At 44.6% G+C, this 27,233-nt stretch overlaps 1 protein-coding gene across 1 annotated transcript in view; it reads left to right on the plus strand.

Annotated features, from left to right (window-relative positions):
- The window catches only part of NPTX2 (neuronal pentraxin 2), a 51,504-nt gene extending 25,120 nt beyond the window's left edge, over positions 1–26,384 (plus strand). The window contains exons 2-5 of the mRNA XM_069645655.1: positions 7,280–7,496; positions 14,973–15,217; positions 18,785–18,964; positions 21,049–26,384. Coding sequence (XP_069501756.1) covers positions 7,280–7,496; positions 14,973–15,217; positions 18,785–18,964; positions 21,049–21,276 — 870 coding nt within the window. The 3' untranslated portion in view covers positions 21,277–26,384. The remainder of the gene's footprint in view (positions 1–7,279; positions 7,497–14,972; positions 15,218–18,784; positions 18,965–21,048) is intronic.
- Positions 26,385–27,233: the final 849 nt, after the last annotated feature.

Here is a 27,233-nt window from a genome sequence, read left to right on the forward strand (position 1 = left end):
AATGATTATATTTAGTTTGATTTTTTTCTGCTCAGTAAGCAAGGGGCGATTGATTGTGTTTGTGTACGTGGACGATTTCAAATTATGCATTGGTGATCAAATCTGTAGTCCTGTGCAGCAGTAACTGTGTCCTGAAAAGGATGTGCTAGCATACAGGCCGCTAATGCAGCAGGCAAGTAAACAGGGTGGCCTGCTCCCTAGGTAGGCTCCCCTTGAATCGGTCTTGTGATTACACTTAAGACAAGCTGAATTTAGGGCAGTGTACCCCAAGCATGGCAAGTTGCCTCTATCAAGAATGGGGTGCCTCACTGCAGTGGCATTGCATTTACCTTGATAACAAGCCACATGCTGACACCCGCAAAACCACTAACAAAAATGTGACATGCACACTGAATTGTTTATTTTATAATTGTGTGCCTGGGGACCAATTCCGTTGGTGATGGTGCGCTATATAAAATACCTATAACATAACATAATTGACTACGCAAGTCTCGTCGACTCACCAATTAGTGAGCCAGGTTTTCAAGATAGCCAAGATATATGCATGAAATACTCTTCCAGAGTGTAGACCACAAGCTAGATAACTATTGTAGCCTTCTACCCATGTCTAATCCCACTATTCCATGCATGTTTGTGAAAGTGCGTTGTGTGGATTCTTGTTAAATTTGCCTAACAGCTACAATGTTCCCGGCAAATTGTTACACTGACATGGAAATGTGCAAGGTATTGGTGAGCTGTATCGGTGCAAAAATATCTCTGGAAATTTAACTTGATATTCGGTTTTATTTTCTGGCCAAATAACATCAGCATACAAACATATAGTAGCAATGGTATCCGGTCATAGCATCGACAACCAAAGCATTGACAGCCATACCATTTTTAAAAAAGCATCTAAAAAAAAAAACACCTAATGCATTTTTTTAGATGGTAAAGGGTTTAGTTGAAAAGAGAGGTAATGGAAAAGGATGTACAGCTTCTATTAGCTAGCTTTTGGCTTCATTTTCTGCGGAATGCATTTTTATCCAAAAGAGTATGTGTTGTTTGGGGTGCGCACTCTAACACTGAACACCCCCTCTTAAGGTGCTGTAAATATATGGAGGGAATCCATCCAAAACCTGTATGTTTGGGTTGACCGTTGACGTTCTGAGTTAGGCCCAGGCAAACTTTAAAAACATATTTTGCTGGATTTGTATTCATTCATGTTGTTGTTTTTTTATAACACGCCTAATACCGTACCTAAATTTGCTTTATAAACACAGAACCAGGATTTGAACCTCACCTATGTTGCTCTCCGTGGTCTTGTTTCCAAAAACAGCAAGTTGTCCCTGTGCTATCCTCCGTTCACAACTCCAAATGCCCTTTAAGAACTGTACATTTCCGGGGGAGTCAGAGATCAGAGATCATGAGGAGGTGTGGGTGGGTTCAGGATGATTCTTAGAATAAGGAAACATTAAATAAATTAACATAAACGTTGTAAGAATGGGAAGAAGAAGTGAGGGGAGGGCATGGTAGGTGTAAGACTGGATAGGTGGATTAGAAAAGGTACATTGAATCAAGCGCATCCTTAATTTTATACGGCTAAGGCAGCTGTAAGATACCTGAATAGAGCAAAGCACCTGCCAAAAAGATCTGTGTGCATTCAGCGGGTCACATGTCTGACACTTGCTAGGAAGGACACGGCCCTTCACCTTTCCTCAGTTGATAAATGAAGCCCAGATCAGTGAGAATTCATGGTATAGCTGCGAGGTCAATGACGTGCCATACATGCCCGGATCTGCTTTCGTTACAGGTCTGTAAGGTGGGCACCCATGGGGCATATAATTTTATAATCTACAATGTTCAAGGCAGACATGGACCTCTGAAAGTTGTGTGTTAAGAGTGTGTGATAAAGAGTGACTTGCTCTTTGCTTCCAGAGTATCACTGAGGTTAGTTATTTTGAAACAGGGAGTGTTCCTGGCTGACAGTGAGTAACCTCAGAACAGTCAGAAGGGCCGAGGCAGGGTAAGTCACCTCTCAAGCATCCACGATGCAGCCATTAATGCCTCTGGCAATGACAACATGACAACCAATGTGGCCTATGATATTGGTTCCTTGCAGCCCCCTACCTTGAAAAAAACATAATTTTCATCATTTGCATTTATTTTGTCATTTGTTCACCATAATTATGGTCCCGACGCGCTTTTGGTTGAATTCCCTATGCGCGGGTTGCATAGAGGGTGTTGGGATGCACCTTCAGATCCCAGCCTCTCCAAACGATTTAGACTGCGGAAAATATACTAACATGCGTGGAACGTGTTAAGGGTGGGGGAGGAGGAAAACCCGTGGGTTGAGGTGACTGGCGGGAGACACATGTATTGTGGAAATGTGTATAAGGGAAACTAACCATTTGCCTTGAGACAGTATGCGCGTGATATCTATAACATGAACTAACACTGTATTTGAGAGTAGGCCTGAAAGCTCGTCGGCTGTGTTGGAAACACAGAACAATGAGACCCCTTCTCTTGCTTGATTAGTACATTCAATTCCCAGGCATGGCAGGGTACTCCCACGTACACACACATACAAATGTATCCAGCTAGAACTTTGTGCAACTAGGCAGGAATTGGAGAAGCCAAATGGGACTAGGGCTGCGGCCCAGTATGTAGGCTACACTCATGGGAGGCATGCAGAGGTCCTGAGCTGCCAAAATGCAGGCTGAGATTTAGGACACCAGAGCCCCCCAAAATAATGGTAATTCTATTTGAACTGCCAGATGCCCAGGAACAAGACCCTTAAATCCTTCAGGAATTGCTATTGATGATAGCAGGTACAAAATGGTGCGAGTACCTGGCCATCTAAAGCAGTGCTTGGCAAATGACTAATACATATACACATGTAAAAACGATTGGCTTTGCCAGTGCATGTTTTTAACAGGACTTCAGTGAAGGGCACTTATAGTGCTTATACATTGAGTGGCTTAAGACAAGCCGGGTTAAGACATTTGTATTACACCAATAGTGCGTTTACAACTCCAATTAATTCATGAACTCTCAGAAAACTCCTTGGAGAAAACACTAGCAGGCACTTTGGGTGCACATTTTGATGGTAAAGCGTGATTAAAGCGAGCTCAAACCGTTTTCATGAGGAGGTGTTTTGGGTGGGGAGGGGCAAGGACTGGGTGAGAATGGCCGTAGGGATTAGCATGGCCATGGGCAGTCGATGGGTGGGCAAATAACACCTAAAAGCTTTGTGCCCTCTCACATGCCATTTCTCCCAAATTTTACTGTGATGCAATACATTTGGCATGTAGGTGACACTAAAGTGCCACAAAATAATCCAACCTAAACAGTAAAATAGCATGGCTGGGAATTAATGATTATGATGGGATTAATAGTAGAATCTAAAACAGAGTTTGATTGTGCCATCTGATGAATTGTTCATATCATAAAGACGATGAAGGCTGTGTCCAATGCGTGACACAGGCAAGGGAAGATCGCTGACAGATCTTAGAAAATGGCTATCAGAGAGTTTTCCAGGTTGAAAAATATCCCAAGAACAAGATGAAATGTCCTTCTGACCAAAGGAAACGTCATACTGGCCTTTCAGGAAACAACTCAAAGCCAGACAGTTCAACTGAAACGGTCTCCATTCCTCTATCCTCTGTATCCGTTGCTCTCCTTCTCCCTCCACTTCCCCTTCCTTCCCTCATTTTCTATACCCTTCTCTGTTACCAGCGCTTTGATGTCTTTGGGTTTTGCGTGTTTAATAAATAAACTCGCAATTTGGAATATTTCTAGCCAAAATGAGTGGTGGTAAAGGTATTCTTCTCCCACAACGAGGGCCCATGTGTTTTACTCTAGGTGTTGACAGATTATGTGGACGTTCATTTGGGCACCAACAGTTTTCCGAGGTGCGAGGTGTCCAGTTATTGGTTCATGTGCGGATAATTTTGAGGATGCAATTTTGAAAAGAAATGAGGGCTTTGTGTTGCTCTTAGCCTAGACAGGTATGTCATTTCACCAAAATGCCAGGGGTAGTGGAAGTGACATGACATGACCCCTGACCTATGATGAGGTCAAGGGTCAGGGTCATTATATGGTTAACCCACCCCGAAGTGATATCACAGGAAGCGATGGAACACGACCGTTCAGTCCTTGATAAACAGGAAGTGGCATCACATAGCATTGTTCCTAACCACAATACGAAAAATATGGTTATGATATCACTATTATGTAATATGCATTTCATACAAGAATGGATTACCATATGTGTCGTTAAAATCAGTGTTAAGAGGCTTATATTACTAAATTACTGTAAATGCAACCAGACGTCCATGCCCAAATGATAATGATGTGCTATTATATAGTACTTACGCTTGAGCGCTTTAGAACAAATATGCATACAATATCACCCAACCTGTGTTGGTACTCATTTATTTATGAAAGGCTGAGTTGAGGTGTTTAAGAACAGACTGAATCAGTGACTCACCCCCTGAAATGTGCCTGAAATAAACCTTTAACGAGTCTAGCAATTAGAGTATAGAATTCCAGAAAGACAAATTATTTGGTATTCCCATTCATTCTTATTTAAATTCACTGCTGAATGTGTTAGACTTGTGAAACCCCTGTTTTTTAAAAATATGTATTTTTATTTTTAGGAGGCCTGAACAGATAGCCAGTCACTTCAGAAGCAAAGAGCCACATGGCGTTGGCCACAGCCCAGAACCTTGCATTAAAAAAAATGTTCTTTTTTTAGGGGTAGCATGGGAGACCACAGGGGTAGCAAGCGAGACATCAGGGGATGCAGTTGCGACCCCTGGTAACCACTAACTGACTTCCCTGAGCCTAGATGACCTAGGGTTTTTGTGCGCTATACAATATGATTCTGGTGTTGTCGTCAAAGCATACAATAAAAGTCGTGGAAGTATGCTCTACCCTTACTCCTACCCACTGCCCCCATACCTCCCTTACCTACCTGCCATCTCTCCAGAAATACAACCCCCCCACACCCCCACTGCTCACCTGCTGACCTTCCTCTCCTGCCCCAACACTGTGTTTTGCAACTGTACTATCAAACCTGAAAGAAAATGCATTTTACGGTCACCATGACTTTGAGTCATGGTTACCCACAGCCCACAGCCTTCTGCACGTGTTCCATTCCCCCCTCGTGGGGGCCACAGCCTTCCCAATTACCCACACACATCTGTGCCTTGAGCTATTGTTGATAATGCTGTAATGCAGAAGAGCAGCCAGAGCACGTCAACAAAAAGGTCCCTTTCCCTTTGTTGATTTCAGTGCTAACGCTGACATTAGAACACAAACAGGAGTTCATGCGCCAAAGGCGTTTTCGACGACTTGCCTGTACCTATAGCACGACCAAACAAATGACACGAGCATTTGTTCTAATAACTGCTTGGGATTGATTTCAGTTGCATAACTGCATGATACAATGATGACGTTAGAGTTCCAGCACTGGTAACAGTGGATCACTGCGGGTGCAGTGCTGGGTGATGCCCCGGCAATGAGCCTTGGGTCCCAGGCAAGCATCTGAAATAAACTGAATCAAACCTGTCTTGGCAAGGTACCCCAGCGAGCTATGACACCAGTGCATTCCCTGCAGGGCACAGAGCTGAATCCCTGGCAAGAAACGGAAGTGCCCTTTTCCCACAGCAAAAGTGCATTTCGACCCCTGCCTAGGAACCCTGCTCTGAGTGGAAACAAGTAAGGATATGATATGGCATTCATAACGTGTCTGTACACAAGTGTTTCTAGGCGCGACAAGACTACTAGGGGAAAACAAAGGGAGGACAAAACAACGATATTACTAGGCCTTGTGTTATGCAGATCGGGCAAGTGCAGGGAGGTGGAGGGGAGAAGTGCAAAAAAGAGGTGGAGGATGGAGAAGTGCAAAAGGGACGGGGGGGGATGGAGAAGTGCAGGTAACAGAGTGAAGCCAGGATGGTTGCTTTTTGAGAAAAATAGTGTGATCAGCGTAGGATATGGCCCGGAAAGAGACAGGGCAGTGCTCCATCAAATTACATCTTGCTGGAGCGCTGATCTGTACCCAGACCCATAGGCTAACACAAGACTCTCCCAAATGCTGCACAACAATGGGCAGAGCACTTTCAGAAGATTCAGCACAGGGTGCTGCCTAGCCTTATGAAAGTGGTCTGCTCATAAAAGTGCAGGTTGCCCACTTGTGCTATAACTCCACAGAACGTATTGCACACACAAGTAACCCATTCAGCTTTTGGAACACTCAGAACTGGAAACTGCCGAAACCTCACTTAAAGTGCTGCTGCTGTCCAAACTGGTATATATATCCTGCAATTTACAGACATCTCTCTTTATTAGCGTGCATATTTGGACCAATCAAAACAGTAGAGTCCAACTCCCATTATTCGATTAAAAGGGTTTCTTACTAAATCACTATAAAACATGTTTAACGTTTAAAATTGTGGACATTTTGATGTTCCCATAATGCTCCTTGCTTTTATGCAAATCACCAGGATTTGGTTCTATGAAGAGATACTCTGTGGCACAACCTGACTAGGGGACACGCCTTTTGACCCTACCCTCTCCTTCCCATAACCCAGCCCAATCAAAGAGGTGACAGTTTTCCTAGTACATTTTTTCCATTTCCTGCACTGAGTGGGAGGTTTTACCCTTTAGTTCCCACTTCCCGCTTCAACCACTGCTCTGATGCGCAAAGAGGGCAATACAGCTCTAAATGAGATGGCCGCACCATTTGGATCTGGATTGCATGAGCACTGCTGAGTGTGTGTGCCCTTGAAAGAACTGTCTTACTTATCCTGTTGGATGCCAGCCATACATACAAGGGCTCTGCGCTGATGGGCTTGTCAGCTGCACTGGGACTACAATACCCATCATCCCTAGCCAGCATACTTAATGCTATGGGATATTTGGAGTCGTATTTAAAAAAAAAACAAACACCCGGAGAAGCAAGGGTTGAATCCTCTGGATCAGTCTGTTGCATAATGAGTGTGAGGATTTTGCTGTGGAAAGGCCACTTGCTAAACTCCTGACTTATGTTGGTCTTGTGTGTGCACAGTGTTACATGTACTTGTAGAAACACCTAATAAACTGAGTTATTGCAGGTACATGCCATTTGGTCGTGCACATATTTTCATTGTAAAATGTTATCTTTTGATTGGCAGTTTCACTCCAGTGGATCTCGTGCTGAGCTGACTCCATCGAGCCAAGACATAACATTCCTTGATGTGTTTGTCAGCGTTCACCCGCTTACACTGTTGTGACTTGTCCACATCTTGTCTTGCAGCTCCAGTTGCGATCCAACGTGTCATTCGCGGCGCTGCCCAATGACCTTAGAGAAATGCTCCATAAAAGGCTGGGCGACTTGGAGCGCCAACTCCTGAGCAAAGTGGCTGAGCTGGAGGACGAGAAATCGCTGCTGCACAACGAGACAGCGGCGCACCGCCACCACACAGAAACCGCCTTGAACGCACTGCTGGAGCGCGTGAATGAGCTAGAAAAAGGTGACCGTGGGAAAACGTTAATGTTAAACAAAATGAAAATCTGCATATATTGAGCTTCATGCCAGACTCTAGCCTCTAAGCGCAATACCGGGATTGGGTACTGAACCCGTGCTTAGGGTGACCAGATAAAAAAAAAAGGGACAGGCATAGACATAGAAGTGGGACTAAAGTAAACACAAATAAAATGGCAGTTCTTCTTCTATGTCGCTGGCCTGTTGCTGGGGATGGGGGAGGGGAGGTGCTCACAGGCACACTCCTCTCATTGGAGGAGAGCAGCCAGGGAGGGGGAGGCGGTGGAAATGGGGGCATGAAAACCATTCACGCCCCCATTCACGCGCAGGTAGATTCACACCGGGCCTGATTTTGGGATTTCGAAATCAGGTCTCAGGACGAAAACCTGGACCTTACCCACCCACCCTTCCAATCCCAGGATGAGGTTTATAAAAATGAAAAACTCCTGGGAACCCGGGACGCAGGGTGATTTCCCGGGACTGTCCCGGGACAAACAGGACGTCTGGTCACCCTACCCGTGCTGCTCAGTGTAGTCTTGTTGCCCCTGAGACATCCTTTCCCTCCTATTTAAATCTTCCTGCTACTATGTCACCATTTATCAGCACTGCAAGTTACTCATTTCATCAGTTACTCATTTCATCAACCTTAATCTTCAAGAGCCCAGTCTGGATTTGAACTTGTGACTTGCAGGTTTCAGATAGATATTAGCAGCAAACCCTCAAAATAACTCATACAATTATTCATGTTGGGCTCCCACCTGCCTTCAAAGTAATGTGTAATTCTTAGATATATAATAGCACCTTTCTGGCATTTTGTTGGCCTCAGTGGGCATGGCTCCCCATCAAATGAGACAAGAGGGTCCATAGTCAGAGAGGCAGATGCAAAAGCCAGGGTGTTTGTGGGTGCAGGTTGAAAGTAGCGTCGATTTGCTTTGCTTTCGTGGGTTTTATCAGGAAACATTTGGGAGTTTGTTAACTGGCGAGAAAAGCCCAACATCTGACAGATTACAGTGCTTTGGTTCTGGTTAGCTGTTGATGTATGGAGTGTGGTAGGGCTAATGAGTACAGCCTACTCATAGCTCGATAAGCGTTGATGACCTATCAGCCCGGCGCGTGGTAGGAGATGTTAAACAGAAGTTGTTAGCCGGGGAGAAGAAAGTAGACCGGAGAAGGAAATGGCCTCCCTGTACTCCTACAGTTGGCCTCTTGCAGACAGTTTCCATTTAACTTTCTCACATTGCCATGGTCTACTCTCCCTCCTTCTTTCTATATTGATGAAATTAATCTGTGCACAGGCAGATGAGGGAAGGGGGCAGTCTGGAAACGCCATTGATTGCCATAAACTGTCTGCTAAGTGTTATGGGAAGCAGGAAAGTTTGGTTCTGAGAATCAGCTGCTTGAAACAAGCGGACCCCAGGCATCCGTTTGACCTTCCTTAGTATGTTGGTTGACAAGCTGAGAGCCAATCCAAAGCTGTCCCTAACTTTCTCAGGTGCAGTGCTCATCGGACATCTTAGACTTGATATCACTGTGCGACTAATGGCTGCAGGTACATGCCTTATTTTGAGTATGGAGGGAACAGTACAAACATGTAATACTTTACTGATTGCGTGTTTGCATAATTCCACCAATTTTGAGTCGGGGTCGTATGGAATATTTACTGCATGGTCAACATAGAAAGTATTACAGGCTGTAAAAAAAATACATTTCCCTGTGCAGTACTTACATTTAGTCCAGTGCTGTAAATTCTCAGGCAACCCCAACTCATTATTAAGTGGTGTTATCTTAGGGGGTATTTAGCCACATGTTTGTCACGTATCGAACATATTACTTCTGAGGCTCCACATGTGTGTACCATTACCACTTTAAATACATACCACCTGCATGGCTAGATAAAGACGGTGGTACACGCATGACTCTCCCCGCTGCTCAGATTAGCGGTCTGAGATCTGTGAAGCCGGATGATGGATGCAATGTCTGGTGATCATGCACTGATGCATGGGACTTGTCCTGCACTGGTGCAAGGGACTTGTCCTGCACTGGTGCAAGGGACTTGTCCTGCACTGCTGCATGGTACTTGTCCTGGGCTGATGCAATGGACTTGTCCTGCACTGATGCAAGGGACGTGTCCTGCACTGGTGCAAGAGACTTGTCCTGCACTGATGCATGGGACTTGTCCTGCACTGGTGCAATGGACTTGTCCTGCACTGATGCAAGGGACGTGGCCTGGGCTGATGCAATGGACTTGTCCTGCACTGATGCAAGGGACGTGTCCTGCACTGGTGCAAGAGACCTGTCCTGCACTGATGCATGGGACTTGTCCTGCACTGGTGCAAGGGACCTGTCCTGCACTAATGCGAGGAACTTGCCCTCCACTGATGAAAGGAACGTGTCCTGGGCTGATGCAATGGACCTGTCCTGCACTGATGCAAGGGACTTGTCCTGCACTGGTGCAAGGGACGTGTCCTGCACTGGTGCAAGGGACGTGTCCTGCACTGGTGCAAGGGACGTGTCCTGCACTGGTGCAAGGGACTCGTCCTGCACTAATGCGAGGAACTTGCCCTGCACTGATGCAAGGCACTTGTCCTGCACTGATGCAAGGCACTTGTCCTGCACTGATGCAAGGAACGTGTCCTGGGCTGATGCAATGGACCTGTCCTGGGTTGATGAAAGGGACTTATCCTGGGCTGATGAAAGGGACTTGTCCTGCACTGCTGCATGGGACGTGTCCTGGGCTGATGCAATGGACTTGTCCTGCACTGATGCAAGGGACGTGTCCTGCACTGGTGCAATGGACTTGTCCTGCACTGATGCAAGGGACGTGGCCTGGGCTGATGCAATGGGCTTGTCCTGCACTGATGCAAGGGACGTGTCCTGCACTGGTGCAAGGGAGCTGTCCTGCACTAATGCGAGGAACTTGCCCTCCACTGATGAAAGGAACGTGTCCTGGGCTGATGCAAGGGACTTGTCCTGCACTGGTGCAAAGGACGTGTCCTGCACTGGTGCAAGGGACGTGTCCTGCACTGGTGCAAGGGACGTGTCCTGCACTAATGCGAGGAACTTGCCCTGCACTGATGCAAGGCACTTGTCCTGCACTGATGCAAGGCACTTGTCCTGCACTGATGCAAGGAACGTGTCCTGGGCTGATGCAATGGACTTGTCCTGGGCTGATGAAAGGGACTTATCCTGGGCTGATGCAAGGGACTTGTCCTGCACTGATGCAAGGGACTTGTCCTGGGCTGATGCTTTAATCACTGAGTTGCAGACACCTGCCCCATCTTAATCACTGCCAGGTGTTCAGGCTGCTTTGCTGACCTTCCAGCGCTGATCCATGTCCTCGTCGTATCATGATTTCAGAGTGGATGGGAAGCTTGGAAGCATACTTCCTAGTCTGTGGCTTTCGGTTTTGAGAACCCTCTTCGCAAGTCTGCGTGCAACCTGAAGTCACTGTCTCTGGTGCTGACAGGGCCTACTCAGCCCTTCATCAGGCTATCACCAAGTATTGGACTCCTATTAAATTAGGTAGTAACAAAACACCTCTTATTACAGCACTTAGAAGCGGGTGAAGTCTCTCCTGCAAAGCTAAGCAAAAGGTTGTAGTCATTATGTGGACTTGTGTATACCACAGAGGGCTTCTTTTGCAATGCAAATCAACAAACGATAAGATTTTAGATTCTTGGGTCAGCCTTAACTAACTCTTAATCCACAGGAAGAAAGCCAGAATTATTCTGGCAGTAATTTCTAGCCTAGTTTGGGGGATGTTACATCAGCGTCATCAATCTTTTCAAAACATTTGAGTATATTAAGCATCATTTTGTCTGCTAGCGGTAGATCACACCTCGCAAGAATTTAAGCTCACCCTCGCTGCTAACTAACCTCCTGCAATACATGCATTACCCAAAGTCCCCAATGCTTCTGATCTCCCGATCAATTTTTGTTTACTTCGGCCTGCGGTCTTTAGAACTATTCATAATAGAAACATCATCAATATACATGAATTCACAGGATAAAGTGTTTAAAAAAAATATTGAGGCCTTGATCTTTTAATGTATTGCTTTCAATCTCTTTTTCAGTAGTGATTTGACAAAAATCCACACTGCACCCCATGCCCACAAAATGAAGAATCCTTGCAAATAGCACATTTTAGTTTGCCTATAACTTCGAGCATAGAAATCAGTGTGGTGACTCGCATCCCGAGTGCAAGCACCTTCCTTTCTGCTGTGCTCACCTTCACTCAGCAATGAGTAGAGGGGACTCACATTCAACGTCGTAATGACCACGTACTTCTTTTCAAATATCGCTGTGGCCACAGCAAAGTGGTTGATTCAGTAAATTGAAGAATCGTAAATAGTGGTTTGTTCGTGGCCCGCTCAATGGACGGCTATTATGGTCCTTAACTTAGTAGGATCTTTGGAATCACGTGTTGGTTCCCCCCAGTGTCACTCCCAGTGGCCCTCACCTAAGCGGTATCAGAAGAAAGGTGCAAGTGGGTCTTACTGAGAAGAAGAGCCCCCATGACCTTCTTTCCTCTCAACCTGTCCCCTTCAATGAGCATTTACAAAGTGACAGAATCTTAATGAAACGATCACATCACTGCCTCCTGGCTATCGCTTCCATGTCGGAGAAAGTGTGCTGCGATACCCCCGCAAGGACTTCACTGCGAGCCTCATTCCCAGCGTACTGTCTCCACACAGCGCCAGAGTTGCGTAGTCTGTCCGAGTGACTATGCAGCAAGAAACAGGTTGTGCCCCGTCTTTGTGAGGAGGCTCCTAATTTCGGGTCACAACATTGCCCTTCTGTTTAGCAGATTCAGCTTAGACTCCATAGTCATAACATTGCCCTTCTGTTTAGCACATTCAGCTTAGACTCCATAGTCACAACATTGCCCTTCTGTTTAGCACATTCAGCTTAGACTCCATAGTCACAACATTGCCCTTCTGTTTAGCAGATTCAGCTTAGACTCCATAGTCACAACATTGCCCTTCTGTTTAGCAGATTCAGCTTAGACTCCATAGTCACAACATTGCCCTTCTGTTTAGCACATTCAGCTTAGACTCCATAGTCACAACATTGCCCTTCTGTTTAGCAGATTCAGCTTAGACTCCATAGTCACAACATTGCCCTTCTGTTTAGCACATTCAGCTTAGACTCCATAGTCACAACATTGCCCTTCTGTTTAGCACATTCAGCTTAGACTCCATAGTCACAACATTGCCCTTCTGTTTAGCACATTCAGCTTAGACTCCATAGTCACAACATTGCCCTTCTGTTTAGCACATTCAGCTTAGACTCCATAGTCACAACATTGCCCTTCTGTTTAGCACATTCAGCTTAGACTCCATAGTCATAACATTGCCCTTCTGTTTAGCAGATTCATCTTAGACTCCATAGTCATAACATTGCCCTTCTGTTTAGCACATTCAGCTTAGACTCCATAGTCACAACATTGCCCTTCTGTTTAGCACATTCAGCTTAGACTCCATAGTTATCTCCACAGTGGAAAGGCAGACTAATAGTCCTGTAGGAACTCAGCTGGTTCAACACATTTCCTGAAATCAGGCCTGACTATGCTACAGATGATTACATTGGGCCTGGCACTGTAGCTTGATGAAGGAAATAAAGCTACCGAGCCACCATACATATTGCATTGCAGTGCAGGATTCTACATAGTACCAGCTCAGTACAAATAAAATCAAGCTCCTTATTCACATGTACTTCTAAGAATAATGGGCTGTTAATGGCTGTGGTGGCAGCAGAAACGTAGACATGGTAGGGCCGGTCTGATCGGGGAAGGCCCGTCCAAAATCTGTAAATCCCCACTCAACAGCACTGTGTGGGCATTTACATATGTTAACGTCACTGCAGTGGGCCCAACTATATTCGCTTCAGGCCCCAAGCGTTTGACAATCCTGGCTATGCCTCCGGTGGCAGGCTGAGCCAGTCAGTAAGTGCTTGTTAGCCTAAATTGGTGTGCCCGAGACAAGCGACAGTGTTTAGCGCGGGCTTATGGCCATTACGGCCTGTGTCAGCCCACCACATTGGCAATCAATGCCATTAGCACCTGGGTGCAGCTGGGTGCCTTGCCTAGGAAAGGCTTCAGGGTATTGGATTGCTGCTGGCAACATGGGAAGTAGGGATGCACCAGCACTCGGGCACATTGGACGGCCATGCAAAGAGTAGGGCTATCTTGGCAAAAGGAGGAAGACACCACACAACAAAACCTGAATGAGTAGAGGCACTCACCAGAGCCGCAATAGGAGCAAGGAGAGCAGGGAGAGCAGGGAACAAGGGCAATTGCTGGAGGATTTAGCCCGTGGTCCCTGCATCCTGATAGGCCTGGAATGGATTGCGGGCTACTAATGGATGTAGTAGCCTCAGAACACATAAATGGTTCAAGAGTACAAGATGCTTTGAAGGAAGGGTTGCTGACATAACGGCCCTGATTCTCAAAACGTGTATCCGCACAGTGATGCGATACGTTAGCGCACCCTCTCATTCACATACAAACATGTTTATTTGTTATATAGTCAATATATCTACTACATTAGTGTAAGTGTTATTTAAGAACACATTATTATCATTTGACCATGGACGTCTGCTTGCATTCACAGTAATTTGGTAATATAGGCCTATTTACACTGATTTTAATGATATATATGGCAATCCATTCTTGTTTGAAACGTCTATCACATTATAGTGATATCGTAATCATATTTTTCGTAGTGTACTTAGGAACAATGCTATGTGATGCCACTTCCTGTTTTGTCAAGTGGTGAAAGGTTGTGTTCCATCGCTTCCTGTGATATCACTTCGGGGTCGGTTAAAATGACATCAATTCCTGTAATATGATATGATAGGTTATTTATAACACGCTTAATACCCAGAGGGTCTCTAAGCGCAGACCCGGGGATCCAACCTGTGATGTTTTGTGTCGTCTTGCTTCCAAGGCGAGCACGTTGCCCCTGAGCTATCCTTCCAAGATGTCCTCAGAGGTCAAGGGTCGTGTGATGTCACTTCTGCAACCCCCAGGCATTTTGGTGAAATGACATCGCTGGCAAATCCCCGTTTTATACGCAAATAATTCCATGAATCAGACTGTTGCAATGGGCTGGCTGCAACACTGTGTCACATGTTGCACTATGCTTCCGCCTATCCTCTTCCCTGTGGGACCACAGTTCCACTACTCTTTTTGGTATACGTCTACCACTGGATTAAGAACACTAGGATAGTGTGGGCAGCAAACATGAAATCAATACAAATATATACCTGTAAAGATAAAGTCATAATTCTTCACAAAAGGCAATACACAATCACTGCATGACGGACACTACTACCAGTAGTACACCTCCATACTTGTTCAGAGCGTGCGATAACAGTGTACATAACTGGCAAATGACTAGAGCACGCCCTATGCAACAGTTTGCAGAGGTGCCTAATAAGCCTTGTGTTCTTCCCATCGCTATAGGTCACAGTGCATTTAAGTCACCGGATGACTTTAAGGTGTCACTTCCCCTTCGCACAAACTACTTGTATGGGAGAATCAAGAAGACCCTCCCGGAGCTCTACGCATTCACCATCTGCTTGTGGTTGAAGTCGAGCGCATCGCCTGGGATCGGAACGCCATTTTCCTACGCCGTGTCCGGGCAACCTAACGAGATTGTGCTGATCGAATGGGGAAATAATCCAATCGAGTTGTTGATCAACGACAAGGTTAGTAAAATGCCCCATTATCTACTGAGAACACGCAAGTCTGCTGAATCCATCACTGTCTTTTGTTTAACTCTTTCCACAATTACTCTATGTGAAGCCTTTTGAAAATATGAGAAAAACCTTTGATTTTTCATGCACATGTTGTCACAAATATAAGTTTATATTTGTGTGGCTTCATTTGTGGATGGTGTTTTTGTGTGCCGCCGCTAAGCAAATGGTGGAGAGTGGTGTGTTTTAAAATACACTATGGGGCCACTGTTTAAAAAAATGTGCTACAATATGAGGGGGAAAAAGAAACTGTGGGAGCTGCATAATAAGAGAGTAGACGTTAAATTGCGACAGGCTCCCTGTGGCCACCGCACTTATCACAAAATAGCACCACCTGGGTGAGGGCCTCAGGTGGCTGGAAACAGGGGGCGGAGAATCTGTTTTCTCGACCACTGTTGCACCCACCTGATTGGCTCAGCGCCCTTCCCTGGGTGTGAATGCTTTCTATGGGGTGTTTTACAAATCAGTATCTGCAGTATATTTGCTGCAATATATAGTAGCATACGTATAGTGTTCACCATCATATCTGCAGTATACACTTTATCCAAAAGGTTGCAATACCTTATGTGAATTATGCTGCAGTATTCATTGTAGAGTTTCCTGTCTTCTTTTTCTAAGGGTCATTGTTTTCCAGTGCAGTGGCACCTCCCAGAGTCCTACATTCTGTACATTAGCTTTCACCCTGGAGCTCATGGAATGTCTCCTTTCCTTGAACGTGCTGGTCTTGCTAGCGGGTTTATCATCCTGGGAGGATAGCTCAGGGCCAACACGTTCGCCTTGGAAGCAAGAGGCCTTAAGAGCAACACAGGTTTGATCCCCGTTTCTGCGCGCTTAGAAACTTCTGGGGTTTTTAACCGCTTTATAAATAACCAATTATAATTAATTACATGTGGATAAGACAGGTGCACACCTTTGTCCTACTCTGCAACACTTAGGAACTCAGCTTCGTGAGCGATTTAACGATGGCTAGGGTTTACACATGGGTGATGGTTGTGGCTTCCCTTGCGACCGCTATATCCCTGTGACGCCCTCTCAATCCCCAGCGTCTATGTGAGTGCAGATACAAGGGCTCTTGTGCACTGCGGGACTCAACTAGGAGCCGCTGGCTTGGCTGTCCATGGAAGGGGTCTAAAAGAGCCAGGCTATTATGCAAGTCTATGCAAAAAGGAAGAGCATACTCGTCCTTGGCATTTAATGGGTTAAAACCCCAATGCACCCCATTTCAGCACGCAGGCCTACCTTTATGTGCTGGCAGACTTATTGTAGGATCCTTCCTTGTGAGTCAAAGGCTGCGTGGGGCGAATTCTAGTGAAGACCTCAGGGTGAAAGGGCGAGCCATGTCACATCCTCCAAGGGGTGAAAGTACTCGTGATGTCATATGCTCTACCCCTATAACTTTGATAAGTCACGCCAGTGGGTTCCAATTTCCATCTTGCTTTTTACCCACATTTCCTCGCTCGATAATAGAATTAGGAAATGGCTACTATTAATGAGACATTTTACGTGTCCAGACTTCCTACACCAAAGGATAATTTAGAACTTCGATTTGCAATGCATAGGCCTCACAGCTGTGCTAACACATGCACACTTCTTTTTTAGCGGGAGTCAGCTCTTGCTTATCGTTTTTCTCTGTGTCGAGTGGCCTTGCAAACACGGAACTCCAGGGAGTTTTGTCAAGGCGTTGCCAGGTGACCCCCGTGCTCGCGTTGTAATCTTGCTGTTGCTAATGGAAGCGGGGAGCTAGAGCTGGCAAATGAGCAGTTCGTTATAAAGAGGATTCTGAGAGCGGATTGAACATTTGCGCCCACCCGCACAATGCGGCACACATGTTGGATGATTAGTCGCTGACTGGTAGTGCCTGTAATCGCACAACAGACAAGTATCAAGTAGAGACCTAAACATTTTGGAACATAATTATGCTTCTTGTTTATACTTGGGGTGACCAGATTTTGAAAATAAAAAACCGGGACAGGCCACTGACATAGAAGTAGGACTACAGCTTCAGCTATGAAACTGTAGTCTTACTTCTGTGTGGGTGACCTGTCCCGTGTCATGTTGCAGCGCCCGGGGTCCCGATTCTATTTTGAGTTTTAAAAACCCGTCCGGGTTTTGCGTCTCGGGTGGATACCATTCAGGTTTTTGGCATACCGATTGAAAAATCATGATATCCAGCCAAAAACTGGGATGGTATCCACCCGATCCCCAAATCCCGGGATGGGGTTTTTAAACTTTAAAAAGTCTCGGCCCCCTGGGACGGAGGTGCAAATACCCGGACAGTCTGCAAAACCGGGACGTCTGGTTACCCTATTTATACTGTGAAATGGTGTTGGCCCATGTGACTAGGGGCCACAGACAAGCTCAGGGCTGTGCATGATGTGGAGTACCGGGGATCTGAGGTTCACCACAGCCTGCGTCAACTGACGTCATTCGGCCACTTTGAAAGGGCGGGAAGCAGTATATTCCTTTGGCACATTTTAGGGCCTACAATGGGCAATCTTTGACCTTGATATGCCACGGTTAATATCCTTTCTGCAAGGCACCCATCGGCCAACACAAAGGCCGGGAATACAGACAAGATCTAAGCATTGAGGGAGGGGCAGAGCTTCAGGATCCAGCATGCCTGAAGATGTATTGTGTGTGCATTCAATGCATATTTATGCATTTGCACTCCAGCACCCATCAGGGCGTCGGGGAGGGGGGGCATTCAGGGGGTCTTTGGGTACATGCTCTGAACGGCTTGTTTTCAATTTCCACATATCAGAAATGTGTGGAAATTGAAAACGGCATCACAGCTCATATGTGATCTATGTGTGCTTTGTGCAGGGCTCTGCATGGCTAGTAGGGACCATACTTTGCGTGCCTGATCTATGTCCAGATACATCAGGCAGTGGAGAAGGCAAGGCCAAGGAGATCACACATGTGCTGTCATCCCTCAGATTCAAAGATGAGTGTGGTGTTGCCCCATTAAGAATGTGTGTCAGGACTTCGTCATGACTGCCTGTCACTAAAAGGAGCCTCAGCCCGCACGTGGGCCAGAACGAAGGCAGACTCCATGATAGGCACTTCTGTCTCTGTATCTCATTATTGGGCCAGCAGGCCAACGCCATGTGATCACGACAACTGGACGTGTCTGCTGGGTGCCCCCAGCAACCCCCGGGCTGGCCAGTGTGCCCGTGAGCCAGCCCGCCACAGAAGTACTTGAGTAGTATGCTGGGTGCCTTCAGCACTGATTCGGGCAGGACTGTGTGACCACAGTTCCAATCACAAACATGCCATCACCCGTCACCTTCCACATACCTGTCCCAGTATGCAAGTTTTGCATTTGGGTAATGACGTTACACAATTACAACTCCCCTTTCTGAACAGTTCATACAGATATTGCACATTGTTGTTTGTGTGTGCACATTGCACGTGAAAGTATTTAAAAAAAACACATTCCAGAGAATTTTTGTTTGAATTCGTCTGAAACCAATCTATATGTCATTTTTAAAAGGTTGATCTTGCTCTTTTGTTATACAGGTGGCCCAACTCCCTCTGTTCATCGGTGATGGGAAGTGGCATCACATTTGTATCACGTGGACAACCAGGGATGGAATGTGGGAGGCATTCCAAGATGGAGAAAAGCTTGGCACTGGAGACAACCTCGCACCGTGGCACCCAATCAAGCCGGGTGGAATCATCATCCTGGGTCAGGAGCAGGTGAGCGGATGCCCAACCGTTTTTTCTCTCAAGATAGCTTTATGCCCAACCGTTTTTTCTCTCAAGATAGCTTTTTATGAATGTGCTTTCTTTACACATCACTGTGGTTTTCAGAGGTGACGTCTAAGGTATCCATCTTATTGTACTGAGCACTGATGTCTTGTAATGATCCCTCTGCAAAGCTACCATAGCTGGTCCTCTGTTTATACAGCACCCAGGAGGTCCCAAACTATGGAAACGTCACGCAAACAAATACAGTTATTTCCTAGGATTATATGTCCAAGTATAGAAACTGAGATATGAAGCAAGGTTTTCTTCAATCCAGGGGCTGAAAATTGAGCCATTAGACTACACCTCCGCCCTAGGTGATTTGCTTCTAGGCATAGTCAAGGGGATTCGTGGCAAATCAAATAATCAATTATTGATTTGAATTGCCAGGTGCGTCATCTACGTGTCTAGGTTGGACCCCTTTGACTGATTGGCGTCTTCACTGACTGACTGTCGATCCAATTTAAGCGAGTTCAGATTTTCCACGTAGGTTACCATTCAATAAGCTTCCATCTCTCCATTAATTGGAGGCATGCTATGGTGGAGCGATTGGTTCCTGAACTTTCATCTACTTTTTTCTTCAACTATTATCTGCAAAAACATATTAATTCAGCACAGTGTTTGCTATTAAAATTCCAAAAGGTTTTGAATGCATTGTGCAATATCTCAAGTACACGTTCTCTTTTAAGGTCCATTTCCACCTCTGTTACTTCAAATCATGTTTTTAGGGAATAAATATTTTCTGTTCAAAATGGTAGGTTGGCCAAAGAAGAAGTAACACTTATTAATTGTGTTTATAGATCAGCTCCCTATACATCCTCGCAATATTTATGGAGAGGTAGTGAGTTACACTTTTGTAAACTACGCAGTACTGCAGCACTATCACAAAACATCCCAGGCATGCGTGTCTCAACAGAGACTGAAATCAAATGTGTTAACCCCCAGTATTTGTCAAAGGTAGACATTGGGAGCATTCTAATTCTGTAGAATGAATAGTTCATAATATTTGTGAATTGCATTAACTGACTCAAGCTCTGGTCACTACCACCATTTTTACATGCTCTTCATTCTCAGTGAAACAGTATTTCCCAACCAATCATTTGTCTATGGGTGGTGCAAAACACCACTTTGACCTCACAAAGATGGCCCCCAGGATCCTTCATAAAACAGCAGAGGCAGTCACTTAGCTTCATTAATATTGTCTGTGCACATGCAACGACAGAAAACTGGCAAAGCGTAAGAGCTGCAACCTCTGTCCTGAATAATTCAACACAACTACTGATTTGCATGAGGACATATTGTTAATTATAATTATGCAACAGCGTGTAGAGCTGTGTCACCTTGACTGAGTTGTTTATACTGGTGTCGCTGGAAAAAATGATTGATATATTTTAGAGTATCTGGGAAATATATGAAATATACTCACTAATAAATAGTAAGACTGTGCAACTAAACGTAATACATGTACCATTATGATGCAGCTAAAGTTATTACATTGACATTTGAAAGTGCACATTACCTGTTGGCCACACAAAGGCGACTAGGGAGAGCAATTTAAAAAGCAGAATAATTTACTAGTCAAAGATGGCTGCACTTTTAACAAAGTTATGTAGTTATCCTTTTCTTGAAAGAGTAGCAGAAAAACTTTAATTCCAGTGAAAAAAAGGAGAGGGTGGGGTTGGCTGGTGGCCTGTTGTAAAACGTGCATTACATAGAGGCCGATATTGATAATGCTGACATAAACAAGCATATGTGTTCTTTCCATGTCTTTATGTCCAATATTGTCCAAAATGTTGCCCATAACCTGAAACGTGTTCTTGACAAATACAATATTAATATGTTTTAGAAGTACTGATCTTTGTGGCGTTAGCTTTGATAACAAGTGTACATTCATGAAGTTACTGCTTTAATAAACTAGGCTGCTGTGGTCCTTCCAGAGGGACCAAGCCATTGGTGAGGTTTCAGCTTTGGTTTGACAATGTCGTGTGTCTTTCTGTAAGAACTGTCTTGTTGACCTGTTCTTGTGTTCTTTTAAGGACACCGTTGGTGGACGATTTGATGCCACCCAAGCCTTTGTTGGAGACATCAGCCAATTTAACATTTGGGACAGAATCTTGAAAGCTGAGGAGATCATGAACATTGCGAACTGTTCTACCAACATGCCGGGCAACATAATTCCCTGGGTTGATAACAATGTTGATGTGTTCGGAGGAGCGACAAAATGGCCTTGGGAATCCTGCGAACAGCGGTTGCTCAATTTATAACTACCATTGACTTCCACTCAAGTGCCACATTCTGTCGAGACAATCTCTTGTGAGCCACAATGTCCATAGATGCCATTATTTCCCTAGCGCATGTTTTCTTTATCTGAGGATTGCTAAAAAAAAGTACATTGTGCTTTGTTGCTAACAACTGAGGAAATGAGACACCTGCGTTACTTTTCTAAAGTAGCTTTGACTTTATTCTTCTGTCTAATACCTGCATTTTTTGTTTAAAATCAAAGGGTCTATTACATATCATGCTAACATTTGTTCAACCCTCTATTTTTGGGTCAGTTATGAATTTCACAAATTTTCCCCAAAAAGGGTGGAAATTGATGGGGCTATTAGCCTAGAGCACATTTGGGTTAATGGACTCATCACATATGCAAAGCAGAGTCAGGAATCCTGGTAAGATTCCCCAGCAGCCAGCACTCCCATGACTGCATAATAATATGATATGGGACCTCCATGCTAGTGGTGTTGGAGGGAGTACAACCTCACACATGATGGGCGTCTGAATGCCACAGTAGTGACTGCCGCATTCTCTGGTCTGCTAGTAAACCAGCAGTGAGTTGCACTGGGGTTTGTGGGGGACCAGCTGGTGTTACTAGGGTCCTGAAGGGATGTTTAGATCTCTGTGAAGCCCCACGCTGTTGGGCACGGATGTGTGCCTTGCACTGGTGGACAAGGGGCGGAATATTTGCAATCTAAATTCCGTCCTTATATTCCTGGACGCATGCTTTGATCTCAGGAAGCCGGTCTTAATAATATTTTGCGTTTTAGTTGCCTAAGGATTGGTGGTCGAGCATTCTCTGTGGCCGCGGCCAAGTTGTGGAATGCGTTACCGTTTTCTTTGAAGGTCACTGAGAATTTTCTGTTCAGGCATTCCGTAAAAACGTTGTTATTCTAATTGACCTGACCAGGATATAAGGTGTACTTGTTAGGAGCGATAGCACCAAGATGCCTTTGGGTTCACGTGTGCTTTACAAAGGCTACTAACATCATTGGTGGCGCCTGACACTTAGGGCCCGATTTATGGAAATACTGGCTGGAAAATAGGGTATTTGCACGCCGAACTTCGTGCGTAATCCCGTTAATCGATTAATGGAATCAAATGCGTGGGATATTCCTTGGTTTTGCATGGATTTCTCTCATGCCCGGTATGGCTCTGCGAGCGGCCAAGTGCCTTGCGCGAGTCACCATGCAGAGCATGGGGGAGGTCTGCGCAGAGGGCAGAGTGGGATGCAGAACTCAAAAAATGAGGAAGAACAAGGGAAAAAGTGCACATATTCATGGATGTGACCGCACAACCTCTTGCTTGCAAAATGCCCACTCAAATCCCTCAATCTCTGTGCCACCAAAAGACAGGCGTAAGGAAAGTTGCGCATAGTATTAGCAGCACAGTGGTGATTTTGCATGTCAAATTTAGGGGTGCAGGCAGGGTCTCAATCAGACTTAGGGGTGTGCGTATGCTGCATAGTGGGGTGCTGGGACGGTTTATGGGGGTTCTCACGCAGAATTTCTGAGTTTTACCTGATTTATGAAGTGTCATACGCATGTTCTCAGGGTGCCGGCAACAGTTACGAAGGGTCCCCGAGATGCAGGCCTGCTTCTGGGGCACCCCATGCACTGTTTGAAGGGTGTAGCTGTTCTGCCTGTTTATGCTTTGCGGGGGTTCGTGTCAGGGGTGTTCCGGGTGTGACTTGTGAATACGATTACTTTGCGCTGAAGATTCCATGAATATGCGGGGCGCACATTTTTTATCTGCATGAAGGCTTGGCCAGTGTTGTTCTCGGCGCGTGGCAATTGCAGAACAAATGCACACTTTTCCTTGAATTGGGCCCTTAGTTGGGTGCATGGTAAATACACTATATGCTGGGCACTACTGCACTGCTTAAAGGCCATTGCAATTTTGCAAAGCATTTCAAAATGTTTTAGCGACTTGGCAAATAAACTTTATGTAACTATTGTGCTGCTCTGAAAAGCACGCATGTGCTGTTTAGATGGTATAACACGATTGGAATAATTGCCATTAATGCAGCGGGCAAGCACATACACTATATTAGCAAGCCTACTGGCCCTGGGAAAGCCCCAGCAATTCATATGCAGACATCATGTTCCAAATTCCACAGAAACCCAAAGGGAATCTAGAGTCAAAAGTGGATGCGACATAAGGTGGGAAAGCACATGTGTTGCTATGGATCCAAAAGCACAGAACATGTTTCACATGCTTCAATTAATGATTCAAGGGCTCATATTGCAGAATATTGACTGGCCATCAAGGTGGGCATATCATATTTCCAATGGGCTTAAAGGCCCACAGTATAGAATACAGAAGGAAAGCCCACTCCGCATGAAGGGTTGGAAGAAATTGCCCAGTAGCCTCTCACCACATGCCCACCCATCGACAGGAGGGTCTGAGCTGGGATGATGGGGGATATGTGGTCTCCCCCAGAGGAGGAGGTTCATTTTCTCTCCCCCGCACCCACTGTTTTGAGGGTTCCCTACATGGCACGTCTTTGGGGCGCCAGAATAAAATTGAGGAGAAATAGCTGGCACAATGTTAGTCTTTCTCTGTACGTCATGTCAATTATCGATGACAGCTCTATAACATCAATGTGGAACTTGGAGCTGACCGAGATAGATGGCGAGTCCAGGTTCATCTCTGGCATGCCCAAACACAGGTCCAGCCCACCCTCTGGAAAATGACTGATCTTGAAAGGCTGAGACTGTCGGGATATGTGTGATGGGGGAGAATTGCCGGCCAGAGCCATCTATGCTTATCGACGGGTGGTAGATAAAGCCCACAAAATGAAATATGGGCCTGCAAGTTTATAGCACATATTTGGTGAGTCTGACTGCATATACAACAATTTCTGTCTTTGGTGTGAGACAACTGAGGATAGTCATGCACATTTAAACTCAATACATATGCTCTTCAGTATTTGAAAAAATTACATAGACTTGTTGGTGCTCTCAGACCAAGCCAATTTCTCTGGGTTGCTAGGTACAACAAACAGTTCTATGAGCCTCATTACGACCCAGGCGGAATGGGTTTAACAGCGCCAGTAAAGGTGTCAGTGCCGTTAAACCCATTCCGCCCTACTACGAGGTTCCCTTGCGTGACCCGATCTGGACATCTGGTCAGACCAGACGTCCTTTGCGGGTCCCGCGAGGGCACCAGGGAGCTAACAACGGGTACGTTATTGACGGGCCCGTTGTTTGCTCCCTCCCCATTGAGCCCTATGGGGGCTCAAATGGGAATGGGGATGTGTTCCCTGAATGGGGAAATACTGGAACCTCCGAGGTTGGAATGGCCCGGTATTTCCCCATTCAGGGACCACGGACCCAGACCCGAGTTTGGAGACAGCCAAGCCCTTAATAAGGGCTTGGCTGCCTCCAAACTCGTAATGAGACCCTCTGTCATTTTATCGACGGTCGTATTTGCAATTGGTGTTTTCCAGCGTATTTGTTACCAAAAAAACTAATTGAAATTGATTTTCTTTTATTGTGGTGGGGCTCCCCCAATCCCTCTATCCCCTATTGTTTACCTATTTCCGACCCCCCCGCCCCTTCTATATACTTTTCCAACCCCACCCCTATATATTTCGATTAATTTTATTCTGGTAAAATGTACTTGGGGGAAAAAAAAACATCGAAATTACATCTGTCGATGAAAGAACGCTATACCCAACAAACACCTAGTTTTCAATGAACCTTGTGTTTCAAATACCCGGCTCATCTGTAAGGGTTCCTCCACTTTCCAAGGTGGCGTTGACCTGCACTTTCCTAGGAACCAGATGTTGTTCTACGTCAGTGATCACCCATACATTCTCTTTTCAGCACAACACTCATTCATACAGATGTGAGCACAATACTAGTTGACTTAAAAGTAATCGTTTTTTAACCTTTGCTAGAAAAACATAAACAGATAGTTTAGTACCGTTAAATAGTATCATTTCTGGACAGCGTCCAAGCACTCCACAAAGGCTCCCTAACAACGTTCTAAGTTACTGAACAAGACCTGTTGATCATCGCCAAAATATCTTGTTTGTGTGATAAAAACACTGTAAGTGCGCTTTATATCAGAGAAAGTAAATGTGACTGGTAATTGTCCTCCTCTATTACCTGCATATATAGCTGGGGTGCAAAAGCTTATGCCTGCCTGAATTATAATGATCTCACCCAGAATACTTTTGTCCTTCGGATTTATGTTTCATACAAATATTTTTGAGTGATTTTCAGTATAGTTTGTTTCTTGCTTGAAAAGGCTTCATGAAGCCAGTGCCAAAGTTTAGTTTGTGCTTGCTGTGAAATAAATCTCTCTTTATATATATATTTTTGCCAATGACAAAGTCTCTATTCAAGACATTTTATGTGCTGTAAAAATCTTTTACACTTTGACAATAATGCTCTTTTCAATACTTATTTATTGTTTAGAACATTTCTAAATCATTTATATAATTGTTTTTTCAGTGCATTTTGTGAACACGTCTTGCCGTTTTTATGGCCATATCAATAGTTGGTTCTTGATCTCGAATGACAGGTACATTCCGTACCAACATAAGAAATGTTTCCGTTATTTTGTGGAAAAATGATGAAAAAATGTAAAAATTTCAATATCATATTTTATTTTTCATAAATATTCCATTGCTATATGAATGTTTAATATACTCTAGTGGGAGAGTACATTTTTTGTCAGGACAAAACAAAATAGTTTCGTGCAAAAATGGTATGGATCCGCTTATTCGAGTGAACTTCTTGTATTGAAATCAAATACAAAGGACAACCATTTTCTATGCTCTTTTTGAACTGAATAGTTAGGCATTTTATTTGGTTGCAAATGTCATCTTACCACTCCTAGGGCCGTGATCATTTAGTGTGTCCTTTAAGAAAAAATTGGATTTATTGTAAACTCTATCCTGAATCAAAATGTGTTTGTTAAAAGAATATTTTTGATACTGGCATACTTTAGGTCCCGTATGCTTACTTAGTACCTACAGCACCAGCTCTGAGAAAAAAAAGTGTTACTAGAAACATGTATCTACTATTTGTAACATACAACATGTACATAATAAAGTAAATATTGAAGCAACATACTGATTCTATTACCTTATGCTCTGTATCCATTTTGTTTGTTAGTAGAATGGTTTGAAATGATTGTATACAAGGAATGGTCATGAAATTCTTCAGGAAGAAACAAAAAATCTTCTTCTTGCAGACCATGCCATACTCCACCGAACATGTACATCCATTGCCTAGATGTGATGAGGACGTTAAAATGCATGACATACTTATGCATCAGAGGCATAACTGTTGGCTGATTGTTTTAAATCTGATACAACATTTCATTAAAAAATGTGTGAAAATTTGAAAAGGAAAATCTTGGAATTCCTTTTTTTTTTTTACATCTCTCGAGCTTATACACCAGTACTTGCCAATAATGTTTACATATATTATCCTGCACATTCCTGTAATTTGTGTTTTTTGCCCTCTTCACACCTGGCATTGTGAAAATCTAAAATCCTATATATAACATTGAAACTATAGTATACATTCAAGAAAGTATTACATAGTGTGTTTGGCTCATTGCTGCGGGGAAAATGAAAATGAATGCAGAAACTATGCAACCTGTCATTCAAACCACCTGTTGCAGTAGCTCTTTTTTACGTTAAGGACACTTGCTTATGTTTAAAAAACTTTCAAGGCTGGGGTGGATTGCATGGCTAAGTATATATCCATAGACCAGGCATTAACAAGAGTATCGGTGTAAAGCCGCCTCCAGAGCACCAAAATTATGCCAAAAACTGTCATGGAAAGAAATACACAGAGTAATAGGTCAGTCCATAGCTCACACAAAATTCCTCCTTTCGCGGTCACTAAAACACGGGAGCTGTTTAGTGGCGATAGCAGAACTTTTTCATATTTTTTAAAAGATTCCATAGAGGCAAGGGTTAAAA

The sequence above is a fragment of the Ambystoma mexicanum genome, chromosome 2p (genome assembly GCF_040938575.1).
Source record: "Ambystoma mexicanum isolate Mex_15411 chromosome 2p, UKY_AmexF1_1, whole genome shotgun sequence".
Lineage (NCBI taxonomy): Eukaryota > Metazoa > Chordata > Amphibia > Caudata > Ambystomatidae > Ambystoma > Ambystoma mexicanum.